At 34.7% G+C, this 21836-nt stretch overlaps 1 protein-coding gene across 3 annotated transcripts in view; it reads right to left on the bottom strand.

The window, feature by feature from the left end:
- The window catches only part of NUDCD1 (NudC domain containing 1), a 79488-nt gene that overhangs the window by 33714 nt on the left and 23938 nt on the right, over positions 1–21836 (bottom strand). For all 3 annotated transcript variants that reach the window (XM_045561809.1, XM_045561811.1, XM_045561810.1), the window contains exons 3-5: positions 10673–10858; positions 7624–7804; positions 4363–4542 (exon numbers count right to left, since the gene is read on the bottom strand). In XM_045561809.1, coding sequence (XP_045417765.1) covers positions 4363–4542; positions 7624–7804; positions 10673–10858 — 547 coding nt within the window. The remainder of the gene's footprint in view (positions 1–4362; positions 4543–7623; positions 7805–10672; positions 10859–21836) is intronic.

The raw sequence follows: 21836 nt of genomic DNA, 5'->3' as shown, positions 1-21836 counted from the left end.
AGTGGGTCCTCCAGCAGGGAAGATGGCAGCCCATGGCACCATAGTAACCAAGTACTGTGTGTTCAGGCACTCTAGGCTGTCAGGGAATTGTGGTCCCTTCCTCACAAGCAGTCTTCCTGGTCTGGAGAGCCTGCCTTGACCCTCCTTCAAGTGGTGCACCCTAGAGGCTAGGAAAACCACCTCTGAGCCCTGCCAAGGTTTTGCAAAGCCTTGGAGGCTAGCAGAACCTAACTACACCCTGCCTCGCTCTTCCATCTATCCCTGCTGTGGTAGAAAGCAATCAACCCCCTGGGAGCTACAAGGCTCCTCCCAAAGCCTGAGGCATTCAAGTACTCACCTGAGGGACTAGAGTTTATCACAGGCACAAAAGAACATCTCCACAGTTGGCTCTTTCCTGCAAGCATCAACCACTCACAGAGAGAACAACTCTATAGCTCACAGCAGCACCCACCAACTCAATCAAATAGGGTGGGGCTGATTCTTACAGGTATCACCCATCATATCAGAGATTACGCTGGGGGTGCCAATACAATTGACACTGATGCAAAGAGGTAAAGACAGCGGGATAGAGGCAACCCGAGGGGACACTGACTTTTAGGAGAGAAACAAAAGTTACAGGCAGCTCAATCTCTGAGGTGGCTCCCTCTTCCACTACAGACTTCTGGGCTGATGGAGAGCTGCTCTGAGTCTGCACAGAGACATTCCACCAGAGAGCGAGTGTGGCAGAGATCTGGTGCCTACCAATCCCAGGTTTCTGAAACTGACGACATCCTGATCATTTTGGTATACAGAGCCAGGTCTGCTCAGGACCCAGCCTTCCAGCAATAGCCTTTGCATAACCCCTGCTGGGCTTGAGGGGGAACAGATGCTCCCCTATGTCTTGCCCTGTGACTGGAGACTGAGCAGAACTCCTCCTGGCATGGGAAGCAAACAGAAGCGGAGCCTCAGATGCCAGAGGCACCACTTGGGAACCGTGGGGCTACACCTCATGGGTCTTAGGTGTTGGGAGAGAACCTTAGCTGACCAGAAGCTCTGGCCAGTCTACACGGACCTTGAGCCACTTAGACAAACCCATGCCTGCGTAACTAGACATCATCAGTCCCCACACTGGTGGGACAGCCACCATAATATGGGCAGCTTAGCCCCAGAAATCCCCAGAGCCCACACTGAAACCCTTCACTGTGCCAGAGTCCCAGGCTTTGCGCCTGTAGCTCCTGGGCTCCCACCAAGCCTGTGACTCCACCTCAGAGATTCCAGAGTTGTGCCTGGTCCCCAAGACAACACTACTGAGGCCCCATCACTACCGCTGGGCCAGCAGAACATCCCTGAGGTCCAACACTTCACTCAGGACTCCCCAGCCCTAAGCAGCAGTCACGCCTGGAATTGGTTCGAGAGAGTCCCCAGTAAAGGAGAACAGGTGCCCTGTAATCCTATTAACCCAGAGACAAAAGAGGAGCCAGATGAAAAGAAAGAAACAAAAGAACCCTGACAACATGAAAAACTACCTAGTTCAACACTGCCAAGGGAACACAATGGAGCTACAGTAGTGGACTCCACCAACAAGAAAACAGCAGAAATGACAGAAATGGAGGAATTCAGAATATGGATGGCAAATAAGACGAATGGAATTGAAGGGAAAGCTGAAAACCAACAAAAAGAAGCCAAAAAAAAAAAAAATTCAAGAAATCAAGTCAAAAAAATGAAAACGTCACTAGAAAGCTAGACAACATAAGAAAAGATATAACAGAACTTAAAGAAATGAAAGAGTCATTTAGGGAATTTCAAAACACAGCAGAAAGCTTTAACAAGCTAGACTAAGGAGAAGAAACCTTACATGCCAGAAAGAATTGGGACCCCATCTTCAATCGACTTAAACAGAACAACTGCCTACCTGGAATTTTGTATCCTGCAAAACTAAGTTTCACAATAGATGAAGAAATTAAATGTTTTCCAGACAAGCAAATACTGAGGGAATTTGCCAGGACCAGAGCTGCTCTTCATGAAATACTCAAAACTGCACTACACACAAATCAGCAAAACAGATTACCACCAGTGTCAATTCACCTAAAAAAAAACCCCCAAACTCCCAATTCTTATAAATCAATAGAACAAGAGGAAAACAAAGCAATAAGGGACTACCTAACAAGATGAACAGAACAACAGCTCACATATCAATGCTATCAATTAACGTTAATGGACCAAATGCTCCTCTGAGAAGACATAGGCTGGCTGAATGGATAAGGAAAACAACCCAAATATCTGCTGTCTCCAGGAAACACATCTAAACCACAAGAACGCACATAGTCTCAATGTGAAAGGATGGAAAAAAATATTCCATGCAAACGTAAATTGAAAGAGAGCAGGTATAGCCATTCTCATATCAGATAAAATTGAATTTAAGCCAACAAAGGTAAAGAAAGACAAAGAGGATCATTATATAATGGTAAAAGCAGCTATCCCACAAGAAGACATAACAATCCTAAACATACATATATGCACCCAACACAGGAGCTCCCAGATACATAAAGAAAATTTTACTAGACCTAAGCAAAACAATAAATAGCACCATTGTAACTGCTAGGGACCTCAACACCCCATTGTCAGAGTTTAACAAATAATCAAAGCAGAAAATAAATAAAGAAACAATAGACTTAAACCAAACTCTAAATCAAATTGACCTAACAGACATTTACAGAACATTCTACCCCAAAACTATAGAATACACATTCTTCTCAGCAGCACATGGGATATTCTCCAAGACTGATCATATCTTAGGCCATAAAACAAATTCAAAAAAATCAAAATTATACCATATACTTCTCAGACCACAGCAAAATAAAACTATAGATCAATCATGAGAGAAATACTAAAACATATACAAAGTCATGGAAATTAAACAACCTGCTGCCGAACGATTACTGGATCAAGAATGAAATTAAGATAGAAATCAAAAAATTCTTTGAACTGAATGACAAAGGGGACACAAACTATCAAAATCTATGGGACATGGCAAAAGTATTCCTCAGGGGAAAATTCATATCCTTCAGTGCCTACATCAAAAAGACAGAAAGATAACAAATTAACAACCTAATGGCACACCTCAAGGAATTAGAAAATGATGAACAAACCAAATCCAAAGCCAGCAGAAGAAAAGAAATAAGGAAGGTCAGAGCAGAACTAAATGAATTAGAAAACAAAACAAAACAAAAAAACAATACAAAAGATTAACAAAATGAAAAGTCCAAAAATAATAGCTGCTGTCAATGGATGTAGAGAGAAAGGAACACTTACACATTGCAAATTAGTACAACCTCTAAGGAAAAGTGTGGAGGTTCCTCAAAGAACTGAAAGTGGACCTACCATTTGATCCAGCAATCCCACTATTGGGTATGTACCCGAAGACTTCTCATTAAAAAGACAACTGTACTAGATTGTTTATTGTAGCACGATTCACAATTGCAAAGATGTGGAATAAACCTAAGTGCCCATCAATTCTTGAGTGGATTAATAAAATGCGGGGTGTGTACATAAATATATATACTTATATAAACACACACCATGGAGTACTATTCAGCCAAAAAAAAAGATGAATTAATAACTTTTTCAACAGTATGGATGGAACTGGAGACTATTCTCCTATGTGAAGTAACTCAAGAATGGAAAAACAAACACCACAAGTACTCACTATTAAATTGGAACTAACCAAGAAGCGCATAAGTGCACAGAGGGAAGCTAAACTCAGTGGAAATCAACCAGGGTGGCATGGAAAAGAGGGTAAAAAACTAACCTGATGGGTACTGTGAACACTGTTTAGGTGACAGGCACACCTATAGCTGGGACTCAAAAATGATACATGCAACCTAAAACATTTGTACCCCCTTAATAGTTAAAAAAAAAAAAATCTGTTGAAATAACAAAAAAAAAAAGAAAAGAAAGAAGAAACTAATTAATTTGCTATAACTCCTAAACCAGCCTTGTACAGAAAAAACTGTAATCCTATTAAATTTCTTTCTCTTCTTCCAATATAAGAAAGAATTTAGCTTTTAACCATGAAGCACTGGCCTCATTTCTCTGGAGTTTATGTGTCCTAGAATGGCCACTCCCATCTTTTTACTAAACAAACTTTTTTAAATGGGAAAAAAAAGGTTTTGGTAATTACAAAATTATTAAATTAAACGAGTTCACACTATTTAGGTGGTATATTTTACAAAAGACCCTTCTGGGTAATATGCAAGAAAATGAAGAAAAAATAAGTATCTGTCTTGCTTGGTAGAAGCCATAACCTAACTGGGAAAACAAAACAGACATAAAATATTTATTTACATAAACATATGAGCTCTATGAAGATTAAAGTAAAATTACCTTTGATTTTCTCAGACATGTCTTCATCCATATTTTCTTCAAGATCTTGACCAACCTGCACAAATTCGAAAGACTTATAGGAGACAATCATTAGACCACTTCCATCAGGCTCAATAGCGGCATAATGTGGCACTGACTTTCCACGGAGAATATCACGCTTAATAATTTCATATTTTTTATCTGTAGGAAAATTGAGTATTTTAGAATAAGACAGTACAAATAAAAACTGTGTTATAAAAATATTCTGAAGCTGTTTGAATGTAAATTTGAATTATAATTAAAATATTGAAATGTACTATTAAAAAGGTTTACTATTAAAGGTCTTTTCATAAGGGTAAAAAATGTACAACCTAATTTTCTATAAATAAGTCCCTATTTAAAAATACTGGGTCTGATGAAATTTGCTCTAGATTGTGCTATCCCAATGGTAGCCACTTGCCACAAGTAGCTATTTAATTAAGTAAAATCTAAAATTCAATTTCTCAGCCATAAGAGCTACATTTCAACTACTCAATAGCCACACATATCTAGTAGCTACCGTAGTAAATAGCAGACATATAAAACATGTTCTTCTCACAGGAATTTCTGTTATATAGCAGTGCTCCAGACCTTCAAAGTGACTGACTTACTTGTAATAACAACTTCTGAAGGACTAACTGCTCCTTCACTAAAGCCTGTCTACCTTCTCAGTAGGTATATGATAGGCATCTCCTACTGTCTACTGGAAAGGGCCACAAATTAAGGATAAGGGAAAATGTGTGGTGTGGACTATTGTTCTGCCTGCTCTAACTACTGACAAAGGGTTTTTAAATGAAATATATTTATCATATTTTATACACACTTGGATATATTTACATGTCTATTAATAATAAGTGTTACTTACAAGTTTTAAAACATAAACAATTAACTACATCCCAAAAGTTTTTGGTAAGTTAACTAAATTTATTCTCCTACAAAGATAGGTTATTTTTGCTTTAAAAAGTAGTCAAACATTTCAGGTGAGTCCTTTACTTTATTGTTACTCCATTCAAGTGGGTTATACTTGTAAGCTTCTTACTGAGTAGTCAAAAATCATAACTTGTCATATTATTATGAGTTACATATAGTAATATAGAAAGATCTATCAGTGTTTTTATTTTAAATCCTCACCTACATTCACACATTCAATTCACATATATTTAAGAACAGGCTTGTAATTTATTGAATGAACAAAAAACTCCTACACTTCCTCCACAAGTACATGCAGGGCAAAGAGTTCTACCTGCCCATAAAGATCCAAACTTAGATACTATATATTTTATAGGGTGGCTTTTACCAACATGTGTGGGACAGAATACAATAGATGGGTCTCAAAATGTGGATTCTACAGTTAAGTAAGTTGGGAAATGCTGGGTTAAAATTAAATTTTCTTTTTCACTCAAAATTTTTAGAAACTTTAATATGCTTAATGTGTAATGGGGATATTGTATGTCCACATTTTCAAACTTATTTGACCACAAATATAATTTATCAAAAGTTTTACTCAACACAGTTTAGAAAAACAGCTCTGTTGTGTTAACTAAAAAATAAAAAAGGAATAACACAATTATATTAGTAATAGTTGGCGGGAAAAAGAATAAGACATTAGAAGAGAAAAGAAAGATAAAGGGAACCATAAAAAGAATTAATGTTTCTAGAATTATAATCTTGGGAGAAAAAAAGAAAGGTGAATCTAAACATATTTATCTAGTTGAGGCAAGGAAACAGAGATGAAGGGGATGGAGACGATGAAGCTAGAGCAGAGCACTGTTGTGTTCTGGAACAATCTGAGGTGTTACTGTGGACTGAGCTAAAAGCTATTACAGAACCAAGTGTCTTGGAGAAGAAAGGAGGAATATGCATGTCGATTTCTCCTGTAAGATGCGAACTATGTGCCTTTAAAAAAAAATTAGGGCTTCCATCATTAAAAATAGGGGTCTGCAAACTATGATCCGTGAGCCAGAGCTAAATCTAGGCCTATTTTTGAACCATACATGAGCTGAGCATGAATTTTATATTTTTAAATGGTTAAAAAAAAAATCAAAAGAAAAATATTTAAATATGTGTAAAAATTATATAAAATTCAAATTTCAGTGTCCATAAAAAGTATTATTGGAACACAGCTATACTCCTTCATTTATGTATTGTCTATGGTTGTTTTTGTACCACAACGGCATAGTTGGATAGCCATGATATAAATTTTTTGATTACCTTCTGGCCCTTTACAAAAAAGTTTTCCAACACCTGAAGTTTTAAGTTACTGTGTTCCTACAGAGATAAAACTACAGCAGTAAGAACAACAAATAAATTACATTAAATACTTCAAAGAACAAATCTAGAAGATTTATTCTGTTTACTTATAAACACTACACACACACACACACACACACACACACACACACACACTTGTTAATTTTAGAATAAAAAGAAAGGCCCTGTTAGGAAATCAACACTATTAGTCTTTATCAGATTGTAAACTAGCAGCTACGGTAAATAAATATTTTTCTTTAGAGAGGAATGATAATTTAACTTAACTTACTCATAAATGAGTAAGCAAATAAAAACTACCAAGAAAAAGAGCAGAGAGTTATCATGGAAACAAGCTTCCTTAGTTCTCAACTGCAGAAGAAAAGCACTTGGTGAGTCAGTAAGAACTAAGTAAAAAGAGCAAGCTCACACCATTAAGGAACTCCTAATTAATTCATGAGAAAGTAATTTTTAATGTCAAGTTGCAAGTTTGATAGACAGCTTCAAAAAGACCAAGCTTTTCTACACATAAAAGCACGTCTGATGAGAAAAAGTAACAGTTTTCTTGAAGGTAGAAACAAATGGCAAAGTTCAACTAGATTTAAAAGAAATCACACTTATGATTTAATGAAACGCAGCTATTCATTTTCATCTAGGTATTTATATTTATTTATATTTAAATTATACTGTTATTTATCATTAATTTACACTTAGTTTTTTATACATAAATTCTTGTGCATCAAAAATTACGCAATAATGCCTCCTTTTATACAAAAGGAGTAATTGGCTGTGGAAGCACATTATGATTTTTTTCTATATTCCATACCTGAGGAGAAACTATCTATAGATATTAATTCCATCAGGGATGACAGGTGCTAGAATGCCAACACAATGCCCAAGAAAAAGCAAATAGCATTTACACGTACAGCTTTGCATTTAAAAACCTACTAAATGATGGTGATCACTAGTGAGATTCAGAATTTTGTTTTATTTTACCTTTATTTTTCTTACTGATAGTGACCCACTCCAAAGAAACATAGAAACCACTTCCTTTCATATCCAATTCCTCTTTCTCTATTTGAAGAAGCAGGGTAGCTATTGAATGTTCTTCAGCTTTCAACAATGAAATACTGTGAATTATGATAAAAGGACTCCCAAGCTCTTCATTAAACATAATCTATAAAAAAATTACACAAAAAATGTACGTAATTACATGAACACAGATAGCACAGAGGGAATACACAGAACTGTGGCAATCCAACAATTATTTAGGACTCTTTTATTACAAAGAATCAAAAATAAAAAAGCCTTTAAATAAAAGCTGCAAGTTTAAATAATGTTCCTTGAAGAAAGAACTTTTAAAAAAATATCTATTTGTACAAGAGAGAAAACTGATCAGTACTCTTGGATTAAAAACAAAGAAAACAACACGGTATCCAAACAGCACCTAAAGGAGAAAGAGAACAAAAAGCAATCTTCTAGAAAATAATTATCAAGTGAAAAAAGTACTCTGCACAAAAAGAGAGGACACAGGCAGGTCAATGTTTACTCCTCCCTCTCTTTCCCCATCCCATATATAATTTATTTCTACTTTCTTTCTCTTAGTTTCTGGATATTGCATGTGTGTGTTCATGTATGTGTATGTTCTTTCCTATTGTTTATTTTCTGGAAGTTTACACAGGTAAGAGTCAAAGGCAATGGAGAACAAATCACCAATACTTTCTTATTTTTCAAAAACAAAAGAGCCCATTTACATTTAAAAGAAAATTCAACAAATTCTATTTAAAATATAATCTTGAAGTTTTTTAAAAAAAGAAATCTAAGCATCATGTAAAAGACACAAAAAATCCTATCAAATTCTTTTTTATACCCCAAAAAGGATCTAAAAAAGAGTATTACGTTTTTATTAGAGTAAATACCAAATAGGGAACTTTTAAGACTGATTTCTAAACAAGATTTCCAAATAAATGAAAAAATGAAGTTTGAAAAAAGCCTAACTGAAGAAAAGTTAGCGCCTTTTCTTTTAAAACTATATCTGGAATCCTCATACCCACTCCTACTTCAATGCCTTATAAAGAAAAGTGTGCTTTAATGTCATCAATTTCCCTATGTATTTAAACACCTCTGCCAAAATTATTCAAGTAGTAGGCCTTTAGAATCCATTCTAAAGATTTCCATAAGCAGGAAAAAAAAAAAAAACCTGCAAATACTCAAAATAGAGATGATAGATGAAGACAGGTTTCTAGTTGGTTGATTGGGTTTTTGCTTTTGTTTGGTGAATAGCGGAGACAAAACGAAAGAAGGGAAAATGATAAGTTTTGGCAGGTATGAGTAGCTAGTTTATTGTTTCCTTTTTTTCTTTCTCTGAGAGTGAAAGGAACTGGAATGAGACCAAAGGAGTAGATGTCTGAACTTTTAAAAATTGTTAGGCTGAAGTTTCTAGTTTTCTGGACAAGCCCGGCATCTCAGTTGTGATACTGTGGATACATGGCAGCCCCATCATATTAGAAGCAACACATTTGGAAAGCAGGTGGTCTTCTGCATCTCCTTTAATTTCTCCTACACTTCAGCCATCCCCTACCACGCCCCTTAATCACTACCACCTTAAGCTTCCTCTCTGTTACACCAATTCCCCCAAAGTCTTAAAACCCTCCTAAATTGTTTCCTGAAGTGAGCAATATTCCACTAGTATCCCTCCTACCTTAATTTAATGCCCAAGTCACCCCCAAGTACAGTCAGAACTGTTATCAACTGAAAACATCTCAGAAGGGTGCTCATTTCATTACAGCAGTGTATACTACAGAAAATATGAGGTAGATTTAAATTTTTAATTGATCAAAAAATATTATTGAAGCCCTACTATGTGCCAAAGGGATATATATAGAAAAACCAAAAGAATTATAAACCCATATGAATCTCCTTCTAACAAAATGTATGCTGTTATTTTTAAGCTGAGAGCGCAGTTTGTCTCTTCCACTCAAAACCTATGGAATCCTTACAGCTCAATAATAGATAAATTCTCATTCATATCTCTCCTGTCCATCATTCTCAAAACTCCTTCCAACTGTTTCAGGTGGTTGTGCTATATACCCTATTACCTCAGTTAAAAAAATAATGATAATAAAGATTATTACTGAAGGCCAGGATAGAAAATAACACAATGGACAATCAATATTTGAAAGTGAATCCAACAGACTCTTGTAAACAAGCTACTATTATTCTGATTATTTACTATGTTTTTTAGTTTTTTGAACATACTATAATTTGGTTTACTAGCATAACTTAGTAAGATAGGTAAACCATTTGGTTCTGGTTTTTCTCTTTATTTACCCAGAACTAAAATCTATCTGCTGAGATTTAGATAGTAGCAACATTACAACATACTACTAATATAATTCAAGGAGTTTAAGGAATAAATCCTTCAGTTACCTACTCAGCATCATTTATTTCTACTTGCAAAACTGTGGCTCTAGAGAAATGAATTTCTTATTTATTACTACTAAAATCCTAATCTACCCCCTACATTTAAATCTATTTAAAAAAAATGGAAGTAAAAATGGCCCCTTAGAGATTGGCACATAACTATATTTATAGTATGTATTTTTCTAAGTCTGGAATATTCTGATAAACTCACTATTTGACCAATGTAAACATGCCAGCAAATGTAACATAAAGGTAGAGAAGAAAAAACATCCTAATGTAAGTTTTTGGTCAACACTTCCTCAAGAAGGAGGAGGCAATGCCAATGCTTAGCAGTGCTTTACACATATAAAGCACTCAAGAAATATTTGCTAAAAAATGAATGCAATTCTTGACAACTGCACTGACCCCAGATCAAAATAGGAATGGTTGACATATCAGTTTTGTAAAAGGTATACATTTTATAGTTTAGTTAAAAAGAGATCCAAAATATTACACATTAGAAAAACCAAGAGATCACATGTAAACTATCCTTGAAAAGTGTTATTTTTTTAAAAAGTAAGATTTAATTTACATACACCTTCTGGACTTTGCATAGGTCTTAAAAAAAAAACAAAACCCTCACCTCCCATTTTTCGGAAGCACTATTTCCACGGTCACCTGTTCCAATGACATACAATCTTCCAGTTCCATCTGACAAGGTAACCCAGGTAGAAGATGTGAAATGGATAGATGCACAAAGTCGATTATCACACGCTGTCAAATCTGTAGGAAGTCGAAACACCTCTCGTGGTTTTCCTAAGGCAGTGTCCTAAAAAGAAACCAAACATTATAAATAAATCCTTTCCTCTTCCTTTGTCCAAAATAAGTATCTGCTGTGTAGTGGTTTCTCTCCTCTTCAAGAGTCTAATTCCCCTCCCTATGAGTATGAGCTATACTACTGATTCACTTCTAAGAAATAAAATACAGTAGATGTGACATATGGTGTATGACTTCTAGGACTAGGTTACAGAAAACTTTACATCTACCTTACTGTCTCTTTTTGGATCACACACTTTGAGGGAGGCTAGCTACCATTTTGTGAATATGCTAATAAGGTAGCCATGAACAGACTCACATGAGGAGGAACTGACGGCTCCACCCAATAACTGGCATCCTATGAGTGAATCATTTTGGAAATACACAGTTCAGCCCTAGTCGAGCCTTAAATGATTTCAGTCCTGGCTGACATACTGGCTACAACCTCATGAGAAATCTTGAGCCATACCATCCACCTAAACTACTCCCTGATTTCTGACCACAGAAACTGTGCCAGATGATAAATGGTTATTGTCTCAAGTCACTAAGTTTTGACATTGTTACACAACAGTAGATAACTAATACGATGCAGTAATCTAGTTTTCATTTTCTTAATTTTAGAGTTAATGATCAGTGCTTTTGAGTCACAAGCTGGAAATACCACATCATGTTCAAAATGCCTAAGAGACATCAGCCTGCAGTATAAAAATACTACATTTAGACTACTACCACCTAGGTTTTTGTTAATCAATTTTAATTTTGTCTATGTCCTTATAATTTTAAGCTATAAGATGGGTTGCTGCCATGGTTAGAATGTGGTGTTCTCTCTAAAATTCATGTTAAAATCTAATCACCAACGCGATGATCCTGGAAGGTAGGGCCTCTACTACACGCCCCTCACTGAGTCTAATCTAGTGAATTATTACTGGGAAGAATGCAGGGATAAACTTGTTAATGGCTATTCTTCATTTCATATACCATTATAAATATTTAACCTATTTTCTTTGAAATATATAGCTATACACATGACTGTGGTTGCTTGAAGTCTAATTATCAGATAAATGGGTGCAATAGCCAATAAATGACTAAGACATTTGAATATATAAATGTGAAACCAAAATTAAATTAAAACACAAAAGAAAGCACACAGTACCTCTCTTACTTGAGTTAATGACAGTTAAAGTGAAAGCAACCTAAATTTTTCTGTTTTTTGAAATATAATTCTCAAAGGTACATTTTAATTTTAACTGAACTATAAGCAATAAAATATTTTCTTCTGTAAAACCTAAATTATAACATTAAATTGTTTCTGAATAACCTCCATTGACAGTTTTACTAAGTATCCTCATAATAACACCTTACATACTAATTGGCATCTGTAATGTCCAGGTCTCATTCATTTTCTTTTCCCTTAAAAAAAGGTAAATGTAACTATGTTCAAGGATGTTGAAAATCATTCTGAGGTAACATTTCACAGCTAATTTGAAGGAGGATTAAAACCTCACTACTAATGGAATACTTACTGAATAACTACAATGTACAAGCATTGTATTAAATAAGCGCTTTGGCTTTTTGCCATCTTATTTATTCACCACCAAACCCTATGAAGTTGAAATTATTATCCCCATTTTAAGAACATAAGTTTGAAAAGATTAAATCATTTGCCTAGAACTCCACTGCTAGAAAATGGCAGGGTCAAAATTCAAATCTTGGTCAATCTATTCCAAAAGTTGGTGTTCTCTCCCCTATTCCACATTTTCTTGAGAAGAAACCACTTCCCAAGTTTTTCTGAACAAATGATAGTTTAGCTCTCAATGTAATTTCTAGTATACACATCGCCACCTCCAAAAAACTCACTTTGAACACAAGTAACATATTCAGTTTTTCTTCAGGCTACTATATACAGCATTTTTATTTCAGATTCCTGAGTCAGTAAGATGTAACACAAAAATTATATGCTCATATGTTATATATAAATGACATTGCAAATAAACAGTGAATAAGTATTAACACATAAACTGCATACATTTATGAAAACATCCCCAAACAGGAGTTTGGGGGCTGCCTCTTTGTTGTAGCTACATTTAGAGAATCTTTGAACTAACAAAGTTATTTTTATAATAAATATAGATTTATAGAAAAGGCTACTCAAGTTTTAAAAAAATGATCAAGCAAAATTAAATAGGGATACCATTTACTAATATTATTAGACATTGATATTTAAATTTTTGCCCTTTTAAAAGGAAGTGATCTTTTTCTGGAGAAAGTAGTTCATCACTAATAATCATTAACTTTATTTGGAAGAAAAGAGTATAAAAATGTTCTTTTTTCTCCTTTTTTTTGCTAAAGCTTTAAGAAAGGGTGTTTTTAATCAATTATAGTTTGAGTAATATCTTTAACACAAAACTTTCAATAATATATTAAGCACATAGTTCTAAGAATTTACCCCTCCTCTTTTATTTATTCATTTTTTCTTTGATCAGGCATTGAGGCTGAGAAAATGTTACCCTGAAATATGGTGCTTTGACATGAGTAGCCTCAAGGTCCCTCTGGACTGCCCCCACCCCACCTCTTAATCCTGTCTCTCCCAAAGCGCAGGATGAAGCCATTCTGTGAAGTTCCTTTACCTACCTATTTACTGGACCTGGCAAAGAGAAACACAATTGACTTTCCTAATATTTCATTAATCAGAGAAGACTAAAACTCCTATCACAGAAATTTCCCCATGCTACGCACATTAAAAATATTTGTATGCATGCCTTTTTCTCCTATTAATCTGCCTTTTGTCAGTTCCCTTTGTCCTTCAAACCTTCAATAAGTAGCTCCCTATTAAAAAATTCAAGTGTTGAAAATAACCTGAGATTCAGGCCTCAAGATGAACATACTCAGATACAACTGAGCTGGACTAACAAGTGGTTGGTTGTACCCTGTCAGTTGACGACAGAGCCTCATAAGTATACACTTACAAATGGAATCCAGTAACTGTCCTTTGGACCTTAAAGTGCAAGTTAAAAAGACACTCTTCTTTAGTAGCAGAAACAAAGTAGCTTTTTAGGTAAATGGAAAAAAAATTATGACAGAAATAATTTCCTGAACATTAAGAAACTGAATATAATACTTTAAAATGAGCCATAATACCATATAAAATAATGATATAAAGAACGAAATTTTAGACACTTTCTTCTTTCCAAAGGCATTTTCTACTTCCTTAGCACACTTCCTCACAATTGACATTATTCTAAAATTAAGGATTGTAAACCTACAAGTTAAACTTTTCTTGGAAGTCCTATATGTCTTTATAAACCAGTGTGCTGAACTGCTGCCACCTGCTGGCTCCTGACAAAGTCTGAAAAGACCAAGCATCTTGCAGACTTCAAATCTCCAGCCCTATGGCATTCACTTAGACCACAGCAGTCCATATTTAACAAGGGTGATCATTTGTACATCAACCACAGAAAAAAAGCCTCTCTGGGATTTCTATGTGTGTGCCTTTGACTAAAAAGAAATTTCAAGCAACAGAATCGATATTACAATAGCTGTTTTCTGCTATATATTAATAAAAAGCCAATTTCTAGTCAGTGGCCAACATTCTCCACCTGCCCCCAACATAGAAACTCAAAGAGTAGGTTGATTTCCTTTGTTGTTGATCACAAAAATCCCAGGTGCAGGGTTTCTCTAGACTTGGTCATGACTGGACCATAAGCAAAATCACCTGCGGTGCTTGATAAAATGCAGATTCCCGGTCCACAGCCAACCCTGACATGCTGAATCAGAATCTTGAAGAATGAATGGTACTTTGAAATTAGTTTTTGTTTTGATCAGTTACTCCAAATTACTCTGAGGTACAATATGGTCCAAGAACCAAAGAAGTTAAATTAATCAAGCAGAAAGCAAGCTAAAAGAACCTGAAACATGGTTCTTTAAAATAACAACCTTGATTAGGTGAAAAGAAGAATATAGGAAGGAAAGAGAAAAAAGAAAAGACAATAATAATCTTAAGAATATAATGCACACAAATTTATAACAAAATATTTGAAAATGTAAGAGGAGATGGATGGTTTCCTCTAACAAAAATATCTATAACAAATTACCCTAGACTTTGAATAAACCAATTATCACAGAATAAACTAGATAGGTGATAGAGAACTACTATTGAAAAGGATAACAGGAATACAACACATCCAAAGAGGATCTTAAACATATAAAGAACAGATCATTCTAATCTTAAACTATTCCAGTTCTCAGAAAAATAAAAAAGCTCCCCAATTAATTTAAGAAAGCCAACAAAGCTTTAATGAAAATCTGAAAGATATCCCCCAAAACAAAATAAAGCCACTCTAGACTTGTGAACATAAATGCAAACATTCTAAATAAAATGACAGCAAGTAGAATTCAACCATACATCAAAAGAATCATATACTCTCACCAAAAAGCATTGTTCTAGGAACTTAAGGAATTAGGAAATTAAGGACTATAATAATTTAATTCACTACATTGATAGATCAATGAAAAGCACATGATTGTTAGCAGTAAGTTGGTGCTGCAAAGGCATTTGATAAAATTTGGCAACTATTCTTAATAAAGAAACTTTAAGTATAAACAGAAACAAAAAACTTATTTATTTTTTTGAGACAGAGTTTCTCTCTGTTGCCCAGGTAGGGTGCAGTGGTGTCATCATAGCTCACTGCAGCCTCAAACTCCTGGACTCAAGCGATCCTCCTGACTCAGTCTCCTGAGTAGCTGGGACTACAGGCATGCACCACCGCGCCTGGCTAATTTTTCTATTTTTTTTTGGGGGGGGGGATGGGGTCTTACTCTTGTGCTCAGGTTAGTCTCCAACTGACCTCAAGCAATTCTCCTGCCTTGGCCTCCCAAAGTACTATGATTGTTTTTATAATATTTATTTGTCTATGACTTGAAGCTGTAAGAGATGATTGCTGGGCTTCTGCAAAGCCTTACACATACCTTGCTGTGACCTTTTCTTTAGTTTTTAGCCTTTAAGTATTTTTTTTTATTTCAAAATATTGATTAAGGGGGGTACAAGTGTTTGTTACATGGATATCTTGTATAATGCTTAAGTCAGCATTTTTGGTGTGCTCATCACCAGAATAGTGTTCACTGTACCCTTTTTATCCAACACTCACCCTGCCACCCTCCCTTAAATTTTGAGGTATAGACAAGTGACCACGGTGAGACCTTAGAACACCATCACCCAGTACCCCCATCTTCCCACACCAGCTGTGTCAAATTATAGACTTCCTAAATTTTTCAATAAGGATTACTAAGAGTGAACACTGTACTGAATATATGTAATTAAAACTACTAGATATAACAGAAACAATTCTATATACAAAGAATATAAAAATTTATTTTGGAAAAAAGGTTATAAGAAGACTTAAAATGTGGTTTTTGTTAAAGGAAAAACAAATTCACCTAATTTAGAGATTTCAAAGATTGTTTTAAATTAATAGAATAAAAAACAGATAAAGATATAAAAAAGTTTAAAAGAAAATGATAAAAATTACAAAAGGTTAAAATTTTTATAAAAATCTTACCCTGAAGTCAATTAGCTTTACCATTAGTGATATACTAATACAAAGATAAAATTTTGTTTTCTCTTTTAAACAATATTTTTATGTAATAGTAATAGAAAATAGTAAAAAAAAATTGTGTTTACACCTTTTAAATAAACTGAAAAAAAAGAAAAGAGGGGAGAGAGAAACAAATTATTAAGTCTTATGATTATTATTTGGGAAACTCCTATCTTTGCTTTTTGAAATGTTTGAATTATTACTATGGCTAAATGAGTGACTATTATTTTAGAGTGACCTGTAATCAATCCTATTTTGTAACATTAAGTGTTTTAAACCTTTGATGTATGACAAACTATCCAAAACAAAATTTTCTTTAAATTCAGTCTTTTTGACCTCAAATTAACCTTTTGGATATTAGGGCTTCCGGAAGTCCAAGAGAGATATATGAAATTTATTTGTTACGTAAAATTACAGGAAGCATTGTCAAATATGCAATAGTATTTAACTTTTCTTGGGCTACCAATATATTTGTATAAATGTGTTATGAATATGTGTTCCAAAATCGTATGAAATTCCTAAAATTCTGAGATGTCTTGATATGTTATCAGTAATAAGTATGATTAAGTTAAATTGTTGTATGCCATAGAAATAACCAAATTTCCTTGTCAATTGTGTTCTTAACCATGACTATTTTAAGACTTTGTCATCCATAGGCAATTACTGTTTTACCTTGATTCTTTTCAAAAAGGCCGTTTATGATTAGCTACAGTCCAAAATTTGCGTCTTCCTTAACGAAATTTATGGAAAGAACTCTGACAAGTACTCATAAATACAAGTTTCTGATAACTTTAGAGATTATACCATTATACTAAAAAACTTCCAAGACTTTAACTAAAAGCTGACATGTTCGTGAAGGTTGCTAACCTAACCTCAAAGAGAATAAAAGTTAATTACATGGGACTAAACTAATAAAAGACTAAAATACTTTTTTTTGAAACACTGATGATTCTTTTTGTTTTGTTTTCCAGAAGTCAAGAAGATTTTCTTTCTTCTTTTGAGCTATTTACAGCTTACAACAAATTGGGGAAAATATATTTTTTGTGAGAAAAATTTGAAACATTTCTTTTTCTCTCTACTTGATTTCTCCAGAATTTTAAAACTATTTGTGAGTATCTTTAATTTATGGCAACAGTTATTTGCATAAGTTCAATAAGAATCTATTTTATTTTATAATAGGACACAATTAAAGACCCTAGTTATCTCAAGCAAAGTTTTGACTGGAATGGCATATTTTCAGATATTCCCAGACTAATTTAAAGAAATAAAGTTGACTTTATAAAGCCAATAAAAAGCCTTTTATAAAGACAGGCCTGATATCCCCTCTATGACAACTTCCTGACCTGTGATAAGAATGTCACTTTCTAACAGGTCCAGGAACCCCAAATTATTTTGGCGCCTCAAGAAAAGAGGAATTTGCCCAATTCATAGAGGTATTGCAGACAATCTGACAGTAAATCAGCTCAGCTTTCCAGCTTTGAAAGTCTAATTCAGGGGTGAGGAACCTGTGACCTAGGTCCTTAAATGTGGCCTTTTGACTGAATCCAAATTCTACAGAACAAATGCTTTTATTTTTATTAATACATTTTTGTTCACCCTTTATTTTGATTTTATTTTTTAAATGAATGTATTTAAAATACCAAAGAATAAAATAAGTATCAGCAAAATAATCCTCCCAGATTAACTGGCACAATTAGAACATTAATAAGCCATAAGGGCTAAACTGATGGCTGCTACTCTCGTGATTTAGTTCTAACTTCCCTCTCCTGACTGGCACCACTACCACATGAGGCTGGTTGGCAAGAATTTATGGGGGTCGAGTACACCAGTCTGTCATCAGCTTTTGACAACGATGTACTGTGTTTCTGTCTGAAGTAGAATTGGTGAATAATTGCACAGCTTGACAGTATTTTTTAATTCTGTCTGCTTAACAGCCCATCATGTCAAAGAAGACCAAGAGAATGCTGAAAGAAGAAAACAGATTTTTTAATGAGGATTACGAATTGCAATATTATCTTATTTCTGCTAAAGATAAGATGATTTGCTTGCTTTGTGATAGTGCAATATCAATATTAAGGAAACTCAAAGCTCATGAGCATTATAACACTCAGAAGGACCACAAATATTTTAAATTAGAGGGAGAGGAGTGAGAGGTTGTACTGTAGAAATTAAAAGATGAAAAGCAAAAGCAAAGACAATTCTTTCAAGCAACAGTAAGATCTGGAAATAATGCCACTGAAGCAACTTATAAAGTAGCTTATATACTCAAGGGGAGAAAGGGAAGCCATTCAGTGATATAGAATTGTGAAAGAATGCATTGTCAAAGTTGTAGGATGCTTAGACCCCAATTACGTTTCAAAGTACAAACAACTATCTCTTTCCAAGAGAACCATAACTGACTGGCAGTATGAATTAGCCTTCAACTTAAGAGAACTTCATGTAATACTTCAAAAGGAAAATAGATATTATTCAATTGCTTTGGATGAATTAAATGATACTACTGACTTGGTGCAGGTTTTATACTTCATTTGAGTCATTCACATAAGATTTTCTTTGCTATAAACAGTTACTCAATTTGGGCACTCTTGGCAACAGAACACGGAGAATAGATATCTTCAACAACTTTCAAGATAAATGTCATGAAGTTGGACTGAACTTGGTAAATTTAATGAGTGTATGTACAGACGATGCACCTTTTACAACAGGAAAACATGAAGGGTTCACTGCACAGATAAAAAAAACTATTAACAGATCCAGATGTTCTGATTTTTTTTTCATTATATCTTGAATCAGCAAAATCTCTGTGCTAAAGCTACTATTTTAAGTGACACTTTGCAAAAAGTTTTAAGTATTGTTAACAATATTCGTTGCAAATGCAATACCACATCTCAGTTTCGTAACATGCTAAAGTTGAATGATGATATATATGCAGCATGGATTTGCCATATCATTCTAAGGTGCACTGGCTATTGCAGGGAAAGCTGTTAGCCAAAATTTTATCTCTGCAAGAACTGATAGTTAAATTTTATGAAGAACAGAATCAGCAATGTAAATTACTGAAAGAAGATCTCTATAGGAATGCAGCATTTCTGTGATATATCAAATCAAAATGACTTGAATATTTCTCCGCAAGGCAAAACTAAGTCTATATATGATATGTAGCCAAAAAATCCAAGCATTGTGAAAAAAAACTATCTTTTTTCAAAACAGTTCTTCTTTAAAAGGAAATTTCAGTTGAACATGTTCCCCAGTTAGCAAAGGTCATCAATGAGCAGCATGATATATGTGAAGCATTCGAAGAATCTGTAGCTGTAAAGGATGTGTTAATTGTAGAATACAATGAAAGTTTCGCTGACTTTGAGAATCATGACACCACACTCAAATTAGCATTACAGCCTCACCTAATTGGTGAGGCACCTAGGCACCTAAAGAACCACAAATGGAGTATGTAACCTGAACTTATGTACCCCCGTGATGAGCTAAAATAAAAAAAAAAATAGGTCAGGTGATCGATAGCAAATTGAGATTCCATGAGAATAAAAAAAAAAAAGAACTACAAATGGAATTGATTGAGCTCTCAGTAGAAGACATTTTAAAGTCATTGTTTGATGCTAAGAAAGATCCAACTGAAATACGGAAAAATGCAGTAAAATACCCACATGTCTTTGGCAACATGCCTGAAAAATGCTTTCTTGCTTTTCAACCACTTATTGCTACGAATCTACATTCTACCTAACCCAAATCAAGATGCCCTTAAGGTCACAAATGACAGATACCCATCTAGAGGATCAAAAGAAACTACAGACCTCCATGCTGCAACCAAATATTCCAATGATTTCCAACAAAAAGCAGACACAACAAAGTCATTAAAAGGTTAGTTAACTTAAAATTATTACATTATTAAGTATGAAATATCTGATTTCCTTAAATACTAAGTTTGACAGTTGATATCTGACATTTTCACCCTGATATTTCTTGTTTTATTTTTATTGTAAAGGTACATCTTCATTCTTTCAAATGTTAAGGTTTCTGGTTTGTGATTATCTTTCTAATTTGTTTTAGAGCAATTTTTGTGAAACCATGGATAAGTCAAAAATTCATGATATTTTTGAATATGAGTTCCATCATGGAACCAATGCTGTGCAAAGAGCTTGAAATATCAGCCAAGTCTTTGGGAAGGATGTGGCTAATGAACATATATACAGTATGTTGATGGTTGCAGAAGTTCCCTTCTGGTGATTTTACTCTTGAAAATGAGCCACAAGAGTGACCTGAGATCAAGGTGGATAATGATGAGATGAAAGCTATAGTGGAAGCGAATCCATCTCAGTCTACATATGAATTAACAGCAAGATTTGAAGTTATTATTCCAACAACATTGAATCATTTGAAACAAATCAGTAAGGTAAAGTAGCTGGATGGATGGGTACCACATGAATTAAACAAGCATCAGAGAGAAATTGTCTTGAAGCTTGCCTTTCTTTGCTGTTAAGACATAAAGGCAGGCCGGGAGTGGTGGCTCATGCCTGTAATCCTAGCCCTCTGGGAGGCCAAGGTGGGTGGATCACTCGAGGTCAGGAGTTCGAGACCAGCCTGAGCGAGACCCCATCTCTACTAAGAATAGAGATAAAAATTATCTGGACAACTAAAAATATATATAGAAAAAATTAGCCAGGCATGGTGGCGCATGCCTGTAGTCCCAGCTACTCGGGAGACTAAGGCAGTAGGATTGCTTAAGCCCAGGAGTTTAAGGTTGGCACTTGCTCTAGCCCGGGCAACAGAGTGAGACTCCGTCTCAAAAAAAAAAAAAAAAAAAAAAAAGACATAAAGGCAAACCATTTCTATACTGTATTGTTACATGTGATGAAAAATGGATTCTTTTTGACAATCATGAGCATTCAGCACAATGACTGGATAAAGATGAAGTGCCAAAACACAGTCCAAAACCAAATATCCACCAAATAAAGCCAATGGTGCCTGTTTGGTGGTCCAGTGCTGGTTATTATCCACTATAGCTTCATGAAACCTGGTCAATTTATTACAGCAATGTCTACTGCAATCAACTGGACTAAATGATGAGTATGCTTGCAATTAAGCAGCCAAGATTGGTCAATAGAGACAGGCCAATCCTCTTACAAGACCACATGCCACAAAAGATAATGTTGCTCGAACTACAGAAATGGACTTGGAAATTCTGTCATCCACCATATTCACCAGACCTTGTACCAATTGACCACCACTTCTTCCAGGCTTTGGATTATTTCTTGCACAGAAAAATATTCCATTCTCAACAACTGTGGAAAATGCCTTTTGCAATATCATTGCCACTAGCTCTCCATGCTTCTTCCCTGCTGGCATAAACAAGCTACCATTAAGATGACAAAACTGTATAGATAGTTT

The sequence above is a fragment of the Lemur catta genome, chromosome 9 (assembly GCF_020740605.2).
Source record: "Lemur catta isolate mLemCat1 chromosome 9, mLemCat1.pri, whole genome shotgun sequence".
NCBI lineage: Eukaryota > Metazoa > Chordata > Mammalia > Primates > Lemuridae > Lemur > Lemur catta.
This window is presented reverse-complemented; position numbering and strand designations above follow the sequence as displayed.